Source organism: Ochlerotatus camptorhynchus, unplaced genomic scaffold (assembly GCF_037179485.1).
Source record: "Ochlerotatus camptorhynchus isolate MF236.1 unplaced genomic scaffold, CSIRO-AGI_Acam_v1.1 ptg000274l, whole genome shotgun sequence".
Classification (NCBI taxonomy): Eukaryota; Metazoa; Arthropoda; class Insecta; order Diptera; family Culicidae; genus Ochlerotatus; species Ochlerotatus camptorhynchus.
The window spans coordinates 8,370,253-8,382,286 of record NW_027040763.1 but is presented as its reverse complement, the minus strand read 5'-3'; the positions used below and the strand labels follow the sequence as shown (position 1 = coordinate 8,382,286).

At 36.8% G+C, this 12,034-nt stretch overlaps 1 protein-coding gene across 1 annotated transcript in view; it reads left to right on the top strand.

Annotated features, from left to right (window-relative positions):
- The window catches only part of LOC135705692 (P protein-like), a 313,738-nt gene that overhangs the window by 29,897 nt on the left and 271,807 nt on the right, over positions 1 to 12,034 (top strand). The window contains exons 2-3 of the mRNA XM_065227486.1: positions 1,100 to 1,892; positions 10,153 to 10,872. Of these exons, the coding sequence (XP_065083558.1) occupies positions 10,772 to 10,872 (101 nt within the window). The 5' untranslated portion in view covers positions 1,100 to 1,892; positions 10,153 to 10,771. The remainder of the gene's footprint in view (positions 1 to 1,099; positions 1,893 to 10,152; positions 10,873 to 12,034) is intronic.

Genomic DNA, 12,034 nt, shown 5'->3' with positions numbered 1-12,034 from the left:
AACTAGATATTGATTAGCGAACTTCGACAGTTTCATATGCTTGAAAATGCCTGCCACTTTTCCCCTTTCGGTTGCCGTATAAAGCTCATACCCAGGAAGCTATTTGAAGTCTGTTTGAAGTGCGAGTAGTTCGGATTTTAGCTATGCGCTTGCAAAATTTTGGGCTCCTTATTGTTAATTGTAGAGCAAATGTCAAAATCAAAATAGACTTCTCTGACGTTTGTGAAATGCAGTATTAGTGCAGAAATTTGGGTAAATTATAAGTATCAGTGCAAGAAAACCTGTAAATTTATCCAAAGTTCTGCACTAATACTTGTACAATTCACAAACGTCAGAGAAAAAAAGAAATGAAGCTCTGTAATAGACATAAATAGAATCGTTGTCAAAAATCTGTGAAACCTGCAGAAATAATTTCTTAAATAAAAATTCTCAACTGAGTCCAGGTACCCTGATTAAGCATTTTGCTGCTAAACTAGTTGAACATTTGAGGATTTTTGTCTCCTATCCTTCATACCTAAGTCTTACTACCTTCAAGATTGTAAGAAATAGGTTTACTCACTCACTGAGTAAACCTATTTCTTACAATCTTGAGTTGAATTCGACTCAGTTACTGATTTACTATCATCGGCCGTGTAATGGTATAAGAAGAAAACGGAAAAGATAAAGAATTCCGAATGACTTGTTTCTATTTATGTTGAGGTTAGATCCGGGAACTATCTAAGGAATAAGCTCTAATCCCCATCAGTCGTAAAATTGCAGCACCTTTTCCTCCTCCCAGAAATGTCCGATCATCCGTCTCTTCCGAAACAATGCAACCTCAATTTTGCCAACCACAATTTAACGATCTCGAACCAAAGCCCTGAAATAACATTCCGAAGGGACAAGGCAGAACGTCTCCACATCTGTAACACATTTTCGCCGTTTTCCCGTCTTGATCCCATCGAACACCCGCGGTCGTCTTCGAAAAATAGTTCCATCTCATTACTCACATCTTGGTGTAACAAAAAATCCTACACACATTCGAAGCCAAGCCAAGCCCCAAGTCTGCTTGTAATAAATCGTACAATAATTTTTCCTTCACTTTCGATTTATATTTCAGAGATTTCAGAAATAACCCCGTCCCTGGTGGTGGTGGTGGTAGAGCAGCGCACACAATTGCACACACAAATCGAGTATTCGGGGATCACGATCGGATCTTGCTCGCTCTCCCAGCAGCTCAACCGACTGGACCATCGATCGCAGTCGACAGACAGTGGACGGAGAGTTTTAGTTCTAGACTAATTCGGGCCTGATTCAGACCGGCTCACAGTGGATTTTTGTGTGTGAGTTAGGTCATGGTAGTGACGTGACCCTAGTTTGTCCGACAATGATCAGCTTTGATTGTGCTCTGAAGTGAGTGATCTGGAGTGAGAGTGGAGAAGCGTAGCAAAGGATCGCGTAGGTTCTTGTGAGGCACACGTTTGTTTGTCCGGGAGTGGTTTGTGGTGTAAAGGTGAACGACGGCTGGAGTGATTTTTAATTTAATTTAAAAGCAAATCGAGTGTATGCACAAAGTGTGCACCTTGGCATCTACAGTTGCACGGTGGTTGATGTGGCCTTGAAAATCACAACCGAAAAGGGGGTGGAAGGCCTGCAAAGTGAAGCAATCGGCGGTGGTGATTGCACGCGATATTGCAGTTTGGTGGCGTCCTCGGAGTTCGTGTGTGCCATCCATCCTTGACCATGGTGACGCTGACGACGACGACTACGACGACGAAAAGAAAGTGAGAAACGGCCAAGACTGTTTGTCTGCCTGTGGCGAGTGAGTTTTTTTTTGTGTCTAATTGGATTGGAAAACTCTACCGAAGTGAAAAGTGTGATAAGAAGAAAATTGCGAAGAATCATGTGGAAAAGTAAGTTGGTTTCCTACTGATTGACTTTTATGGGAAAATTGTAGCGGGATTCGATAGTGACTTTTGTTGCATTTTTTTTATCTGTACGGAAATTGAAAGAGTTGAACCGGCTTTGGAACGCGGAAACCATTATCAACTCTGTATTTCGGTAGTCTTTCGTTACGCTTTGAAGTAGGTCCACGTCAAACGAGTATTAGCGTTAGCGTTGTGCAACAGCTTAGCACCGCTTTTGTAGTAGTATTGGTTGCACACTAGAGTACCGCTGGTTTGACAAAAGAGCTTGACACAATTGATAAGAAACGTTGTCCGTTTTTGGAAGAGGCATCCGACAAAACAAACAAAAAATGGGATGAAGCAACGGAACTGACCTTGTTCAACTTGCTTCGGGTGATTGCTTGCTTGTGATTCAATTGTTCAGGTTGGGGATCATGTGGTTTTCATGGGAGACGATTTAAAGTTTTCGAATGTAAATAAATGAGATTTCATCATCGCACCAAAATAATCTACACATTAGAGAGAGAGAATGCGAGTGTCGTTGATGTCCACTCTACATATTGAGAAACTGTCAGAATACAGATTAAAAATGGTATTTTGTATTTATACAGTAGCTCCTAAATGTGAATTTAAACTACACACTTAGAAATACCTAATCTTATACGTGACGGAATCCATCTTTGACATAAAGGATGAGACGTAAACAGACATGTCATGTAAAATAAAGAAGTGCTCCGAGACTGAAAAGTTCGGTACGTTTGATTGAGCTGAATTTCGCGTCTATTATGATTAAATTTTATGTCAATATTGACGCTCGTATACTACCCATAATCGCATATCAGTCCCATCTTTGCTTGATTTCCTATCCATATGGGACTGATATGCGATTATGGGCAGTATATGTCAGTATCAGGCAAGGAAAATCATTTACATTCATTTCATGCATTCATTTACATTCATTTGCCCCTAACTTTTTTCATCAACAGAATTCCGCAAAATGAAGTATGGAGCTTTCGTAGGTTTTGTTATAAGCTACAACTTTTGCCAGTAACTCAAATCTGTATCTCTTATGCATCATGAATTAGAGTGGGCAGAACTCGTTACTGTTTTTCAGTGAATGTAAAACACATTCACTGAAAAACAGTAGTGTATTCTATTTGCGCTGGTTCGTCATGCATAAGAGATACGGATCACAAAAGTTGTAGCTAATAATAAAACCTACAAAAGCTCTATACATCATTTTGCGGAATTATGTTCATTAAAAAAGTTAGGGGCAAATGAATGTAAATGAATGCACGAAATGAATGCAACGTCACGTGTAATATTAAGTATTTCTAAGTGTGCAGAAACTAGGGGTTTCATCTAGGATTACTTCCATTCATTTAACATATTTTTATGGGATTATAGAATCATAAGATAGGGGAAATAGCTCTAATGTTGGCCTATGGATCTAAGATTGAGCCCATCGCAGAAAATCTGCTATTTATCAATTTTATATAGATGAACGCGTCATTGGGACGGTACTAATGGATATTTTTGGTCGCTATTGAAAATTTAGTCGATTGATGAATTTATGTGTGGACCTATTTCACGTTATGAGAGTCGCCTTATTGTAGCTTACATATACAAACTATAATTAAAACATCTCATAGTACCATAATACCATATACATATTTTTTTTATCCAAAATGAATGGAAGCAACCCTGCACACTTAGATTTTTTTGCCGAGATTGGCACCACCGAGCAGGCTCAGCACTTATTTCTCTCGGCAAAAGTCTCGTTTGTTAACTGAATGTCGGCAAAATTTTCACTTTTAAATCTAAGTGTGTGGTTTCATACGGTAATTTCGCTAATGTTCTAATCTAATATAATCTAAACTAATCTAATCTAATCTAATCTAATCTAATCTAATCTAATCTAATCTAATCTAATATAATACAAACGCAGCCAGTACGAGAAAGCATCCTGGAAAATTTAGGTTAGATTAGGTTAGGTAAGACCTAATAATTTTTCTTGTCAACATTGATGCTTGCAGTTTATCTGAGATATGACACAAACAGCAATACGGCCAAGCCTACTGCGTTGCATTTGCCGCAAAGTTGATTCTGTGAAATGATTCGAGTTTAAATAAACTAATTTAAACAGCGATACATTTCGTAAATCTTCAGGGGTGGAAGGATGCGTGGACATACCGTACCAAACGCTCCGAGTTAGATTAGGATTGGATGTAACAGTAATAGGGGAAATGGATGTAATGTTGGCCTAAATACCCCTAATTTGGGCCCATACATAAATTCAGCAATCGACTAAATTTTCAATAGCGACCAAAAATATTCATAAGTACCGTCCCAATGACGCGTTCAACTAGATAAAATTGATAAATAGCAGATTTTTAGCGATGGGCCCAATCTTAGATCCATAGGCCAACATTAGAGCCATTTCCCCTGTAATGAATGGTATTTAAATATTGTGGAAGAATCTCACCAAATGCCTCCAATGTCAGCTGCAAGCTTCTGGCACTTGAAACACTTGAATGAAGATTTATTTAAAATTAAATATTCCTGACTTGGAGAAATTTCCAAGATTAGGGAACATGACCAACTAGCAAAGAATCTTTGAAATATGTTTAAGATTGCGGACTTTAAGTTAATCAAATGTCTTAAACTTCAATCTTTTTTTATATCTGAACTTCTAACACTTTGAAAATTTTTCTAGATCTTGGACTTGGAGTACTAAACATTAAAGCTTTAGTTTTTAATGAGATCTTAGACTTAAGTAAATGATAAAACTTCCACTATGAATGGTTTGGATTGTAAAACTGTTCTCTTAAAAATTGATTGCCATGTAATAAAATCGTTTTTGGAAATTAAATGGCTGTTCTACCAAAAATAACATATTTTGTAACGCAATTAGAAAACAGCTTTCTTATGAAGTTTCCGTAAAAGTAAAAGTTCTGTAAAAAGGTAGGAAACTCAGGGAATTTTAATTAGCAAAATGAGTACACTCCCTGCATAAGAACTAGCTTAAATCTTATTTCGATTCAATAAATAAATTCTCAAGAGAAGATGACGAAGGCAAAACTTCGATAATTTAAAATAATATTGGTAAACAAATTTACAGAGGTTGATCATTAATATTGATGGCCTTGACCCTAAAAAAAGAGAACTTTGTCAAAATCTCATTAAATTTTTCGTAAATGGCAAAGATTAACCTGGTAACAAAAAGTGTAATTTCTTGCATTCTGAGCCACATGATTGTTATCCAAGCAGTTCAGGACGTAGATGCTTGTTCACTTTAACGGTTCCATGTAATTGTTTTGTTCAAGTAATTCAATTTCGTTTTAAACTTAGCTAATAAAAATAAATCAGCACATGTTCGTCACTGACAGCTTTGTCACTGATAGTTGACATGGTTTGTCTTGACGATGACTGTTAGCTCAAATGAGTGACCAAAGCAGAATTTTGAATATCACCGTGTATTGTCAAGATTTTGCAGCACTGGTTGACTAGCAATCCTATATACAGAGATTCGCGGAAATATCATCAGACGATTTGGCAACGTGATTCGTTTCGTTCTCATAACCTGCCAACACTTACCGCAGAGCAAAATGTTCCAGCTTTGTGCGTGACTTTACCGTATGTCTACGGTATGAGTTTGTTTATTTACGTTATTTGAATTCTTAGTGAAATGGTGAACCGTGGTCGTGGAAATGCAACGAGTGCAAAAATTGTGAGCTTTTTTCAGGTTTCCGAAAAACACACTACTGAGTTTTACGGACCACCGGCAGATTTTTCCTTAGAGGATTCTATGCGTTTGTGCAGTGTATGTTACAATGATTATTATTGAGTGGTATGTATTTACTTAAAACTAAAAGCTTCTTTCAGTACTACTTCACACACGCATTTGTATTTTCTCTCTTAAGTTAAAGTACGCATTTCACTGCTATAATGTTTTTTTTTTTAAATTAAAAAACGTTTTGTTTGAACTTATTTCACCCCGATTACAGTACTTCTCAACCCAATAAGAAATCTTCTGAATATTTTCTAATCAGAATGTTCGTTTGGCTCAAATTTTGACAGTTCTCGCTGCTCGATTGGCTCAAGATGGCCGCTTCCGTGAATCTCTATATGTAGGATTACTATGATCGACACATTTTCTGTGACATTCGGCTGCCTTTGCTTTCGACCCTTCAAAACAAGCTATCAATTTACAGTACCAAACTAAAATTTCATATGACAATCTCTGTCATACGACATTGTCGCCGAGGATCGTCACGTATTTATGTGTTATAGTTTGTCTCATAATAAGTGCTGCTAATGTAGTGCTTGTGTGAATTCTGAAAAAAGCAAGCAATGATTTCCTAGTAAAAACATTTTACTAATCAGAAATGGTTTAATTTACACATTTTTCAAGAATTAGAACGAGGAAGTACAACCTCGTTAACAAACAGTATAAGCGGCTCAACAAACCGCTTTATCAAGCGCCATCTACAAACTAAACTCAAAGCCAATCCCAAGAGCTTCTGGAATCATGTGAACGATCAACGGAAGGAATCGGGCTTACCTTCTACTATGTACAAAATACGGATCAAGAAGATACAGAGGGAATCGCTGATCTGTTCATGTCACAATTCAGCAGTGTCTTCGTCAAAGAAAATTTACCTAACAAGCACATCGTAGCCGCCGTAAGTGATGGTCCCGTACTTTCTGCTGTTGGGCTGCATCCGCCCAAAACTATTTCAGCACTGGCCCTGACAGAATACCTTCCGCGGTTATTAAGAACTGTATTGGAGTGCTGGCCGCACCGTTAGCATCCATCTTCAATCTCTTTTTGGATTTGGAATCTTTCCCGACTGCTGGATGGATTCTTTTGTTTTCCCTGTCTTAAAAAAAGGCAATAAGCAGTCGGTGTCCAACTACCGTGGTATCCCTGAGTAGATTCAGATCAGATTCAGATTCACACAGATTCGCAAATCGTTTCGGATCGACCTTTTACAATTATGATGAAACTTTGCACAGTTGTTTGTTATTGCCCAACATGCCATTTTACATATATGGTTCCCTAGTTTTGCACACGACCAACACTTGAAAAGGGCTTATGCAAAAATGATACGCATCAATAGAAAAATATGTATCTCGTCAACGATTTGTTTGATCGAGATGGTGTCTTAGAAGAAGTTGCGGACAAGTATTGTGCCTTCCTAGAAAAAATATACACTGTAAAAATTTATATTTTTTTTACAAAAAAAATCAAAATTATCAAAAAAAAATTAAAATTACTCAAATTGCAATTTTTTTTATATTTATTATGTAGCTTAGGTAAAGAAAAACCTATTGATACTGTGTATTTGCTGGGCAAATCATAATTAAAAAAGTTATGAATTATTGAAAAAATAAGTATTTTCCAAAATACTACCGATGGTTATCGAATATCTTTGAAATAGTGTTAATATTAAAACACATTAAATTTACAAAAAAATCTCATAATGCTTAAATTGCCCAAAGTTGTTATTTTTAACAAAAAGCCCAATTAATTTCCTTAAACTTTGCTGTTCACAGTTTTTCAATCATGCGCATGAGTTAAGATATAACTAACTAGCTAAACTAGCTAGCCGTATATGGGGCCAAACAGAAAAATACACTTTTCCCATACCGTCTCTTACTCATAATTAATTATATCTTAACTCATGAGTATGATTGAACAGCCTTTCAAAGTATACTTTCAAGATTGAACACTCACGAATAACATCTCAAAAGAGTGAAAATTGCTCAAATTATGCGACAAGTGAATTTTTAACCTACGAGTATCTCGAAAATAACAACTTTAAATTTAACCATTTTGAGTTTTTTTGTTGTAAATTAAATGTGTTTTAATATTAACACTATTTTAAAGATATTCGATAGCTATTGGTAGTACTTTGGAAAATACTTATTTTTACAATAATTCATAACTTTTTTGTTTATGATGCGCCCAGCAAATGCACAGTGTCAGTAGGTATTACTTTATCTAAACTACAAAATAAATATAAAACAAAACAATTAAACAAAAATATGCAATTTGAGTAATTTTAATTTTTTTTTGATAATTTTGATTTTTTTTAAATACAATTTTTTACACTGTATATTTTTCTTGAAAGGTACAATACTTGTCCCCAACTTCTTCCAAGACACCATCTCAATCAAACAAATCGTTCGCAAGATATATGTTTTTCTATTCATGCGTATCATTTTTGCATAAGCCCTTTCAAGTGTTAGTCGTGTACAAAACTAGGGAACCAAATATGTAAGATGGCATGTTGGACAATAACAAACAACTGTGCAAAGTTTCAACATAATCGTAGAAGGTCGATCAAAAAATTTAAAAAAATCGTCATTTCAAATGGAACTGCTGCCCTGCTTTGTGTGCAGTGTCAAAACTTTTTGAACAATTGGTACTAGATTATTTAAAACTCACATGCTCTAGTTACATCGTGACCGCGACTGAACAACACGGATTTATGCCGAAGAGGTCAACCGCTACAAATCTCGTTCAATACACATCAACAATCATACGCGAGATGGAAAAAGGTCATCAAGTGGATGCTATCTACACCGATATTTCTGATGCTTTTGATAAAATCAATCACGAGATTGCAGTGGCCAAACTAGAGCGACTTGGTTTTCACGGTTACCTTCTTGATTGGCTTCGCTCATACCTCACCGGTCGACGTATGTCAGTGAAGATTGGAGATCATTTTTCTCAACCGTTCGCTGTTTCTTCTGGTGTTCCTCAAGGCAGTCATCTGGGACCGTTCATATTTTTATTGCATCCGAATGACGTTCACTTTTCGATCCGTTGCCTGAAGCTGTCTTATGCTGATGATTTCAAACTATACTTTGTCATCATAGATCAAAGTGATGCATGGTTTCTTCAGCAGCAGCTGAACGTTTTTACTGTTTGGTGTGACAAGAACAGGATGGTATTAAATGTGCCATTATAACGTTTTCCAGTAAAAAGTCATCTATCTGTTATGCTTACAACCCCTGCAGGAGCAAATATTAAGCTGTGAATCTACCATTAAAGACGTCCTACTTGATTCACAACTCACCTTCAAGGACCATGTGGCTTATGTTTCTGCTAAGGCATCTTCTCAACTTGGTTTAATTTTTCGTTTCGCCAAAGACTTTAGGGACATTTTCTGTTTAAAAACACTCTATTGCTCCACATTAGAGTACTGTTCCGTAGCATGGGCTCCTTTTTACAGCAACAGGGTGAATCGTATTGAGGCCATTCAGCGAAGATTTGTACGTTTCGCCCTTCTTTGGCTACCCTGAAGTGATCCTTTCAATCTACCTAATTATGAAAAATGCTGTAATTTGATATCCCTACAATTACTTAGTGTTCGCCGAAGCGTCTCTAAGGCTACCTTCATCGCTGATCTCCTACGATCGGACATTAATTGCAGTTCACTTCTGCAGCAGTTGAATGTAAATATCAGACGCGTAAATTTACGTTCTTATTATTTTTTCAACATCCCGGCTTCTCGCACAAACTACGGCGCAATGAGCCGTTAACTAGCATGTGCAAGATTTTCAACAAATTTTATAACTGCTTTGATTTTAATATCTCCCGTATTAGGCTTAAGAATCTGTTGTATAATGTACTTTTAACTTCCTGACGGTTTCTGTTTTCTGTATTTAAATTAAGTTAATTATGTTATCATTAATATCTTTTTATATGTTTACGACTTAGTTCAAGCAAATGTATCTGTAGGATTCCATGTTGTCTGTTGGTGCTGAAATGATGAGGTTTTGCGCCCACTAGTGTGGGCTTTTCCCTCAAAATAAAAAAAATAAATTACACATGGTCATATGATAGTTATTTGATAATTTTCTTTCTGCTCGAATGCTGTTCTACGGTTGGTGTTGCGTGAGGGAGGCGACGGTAGAGCATGAGTGTCGCGCACGCTAGTGTAGTAAAAAACGGCAAAAGTTTCAATCCCTCATTGCTGCATACAGGGTACCCGAATTTTGAATTTCATGTTAAGCTATTGAGCTCCTGAAACGCCGTTCTTTAGCTTTATCACTAAAAAAAATACGGGAAAATCCATACTCTTTGTATTCTATCAATTGTGTCAAGTTTGATCAACATTTATGCAACATCTTCTCTCACCTCTTTTCGTCAATCATCCCAAAAAATCAACAACATACCCAATGCCAAATCAAACGATCAACCGCTCGATCACGTGCATCAATATTTATCCAATATTATTTTCTTTTCCAACAGAGTGCACTTTTCATCTGTAGCTTGATGTGGCTGCTAGTGACGAAAATTGGCCACACCTTCACAATTCGCCTGAATCAGGATCATCTCATCTCGCCTCGGCAAGCTCGTGTCGCAGTTGTACTAGATTTGCAAGCTCGCCAAGAAAAGTGGTAGCAATTGGAAAATACTATAATTGACATTGTAAATCTGTCACCGAAGAAAAGAGAAAGAAGCAAAATTCAAAAAAAAAAAGAAACATCAAATCACACATCGAAATCAAGACACCCTTTTCTGGTTCCATCAATCCAAGTTCAATTCGGAAGAAGAAATTCAAAATTGTGGCCTCGTATGAAATTCTAAATTTAAAGTGTTGTTAGTGTTTGTTTAGTATCGGTCCATTGGTAATTTTGCAATTTGCATCAAACGCAGCCCAGATTTGTAGTGCTGCACCACGCTGAAGTTGAAAAATCATAATCGTACATTTAGTTGTTCACCCACACCGCATTGATCATTGTGCTTGTTGAATAATTCGATTGTGTCCAGTGAAGCAATAAATTTGTAGCCACCACCACCACGTTCATAACACATCACGCAAAGCAGCAATTATCCACTCGAAAACACACAGAACAGAGGAGAGAACATGCCGAAAAATTTGCGGCCCCCCACATCGACCAATGCCTACGGGAGGATTGGTCTGGTACCCGAATCGGACGATTCCTTGCACAGCCAGGAGATGGACCCGTGAGTGTTTGTTTGGCTTTTCAATCAACCCGTCAATGTACCTACTAACTGTGTTGTGTGTTCGGTGTTCGATGTCAGTGTGAGTGTCTCTCCTTTCAACTGTCAATTGTGAGAAAGCCTCTTTTTCCGTTGACAAAGCTAATCTTTCCTGAAATTACTAACCTCCAGTAAGACTAACCGGTGGTATGTTCTTTAAGTAGACGAATATGCTATTCTGCTTATATTTTGTGTGTGTGAATTCATGTAATACTCAATCAAAAACGATAATACTGATTTACATGATAGCAATCTTACGGCAACTAATGTGTTTTCCAAAATCATGCAATTATTTTTCTGCTATTTCCAATTTCAATTTGTCATTGTCAACCATCCTTCCGTTGACAGTCTAGCATAAATATTAAAGGTGGATAGGTACGTTCTGTTTATTATAACCGAATGGGGACGGCCCATATCTCGCACGCCTAAGTCACGAATAACCCAAGAGTGAAAAAGTAACTATAATAAAAATATCATCGAATGGTTTGAAGTAGTTGGCAAAGTCTTCCGTCTCAGTCCTTTGAAAGGGTGTATCACACTTCGTCATTAGAAACTCGTGTCCGTCATACTTGAAATAAACATAACTAATAAAAACAGCTACATCTCTAAAACGCTGTCCAGACTGAGCAGTTATAACATGTTATAACGGTTGTCAAATAATTGCAACACAGAAACCACCATCAAGATAGCGCTATAACATGTTATAACTCTGTAGTCTGAACGTACTATAAGTAAATAAAAGCATAAATCTACCCAAGTAACATTTTAAGTTTTATGAAATACTACAAAGCAACTATAAAACAACATTCATAAAACTCTGGTCAAGGCTATTTTGTCATTAATGCATCCATCAAAACCTCATTAAGACTAGAATATGTCTAGTTGGCCCACCCTGGAGATGGTTCTGAAGGGTGTATTCTCGAAGCTCTTCAAGATTGATTTACTGCAAAAGGTTGTTTTGAGAAACATTTGACAGCTACAATAAAAGCTATTTAGCAACAATAAAAACCCTTTCCAAGCCATTTCCCCTAGCTACTTGCTAAATCCGATAGGAAAGCATCAATCAAGATAGAAAAGGATTTATGAATTCGATTATATCAAAATAATTAAAATAGAAACTGATGGT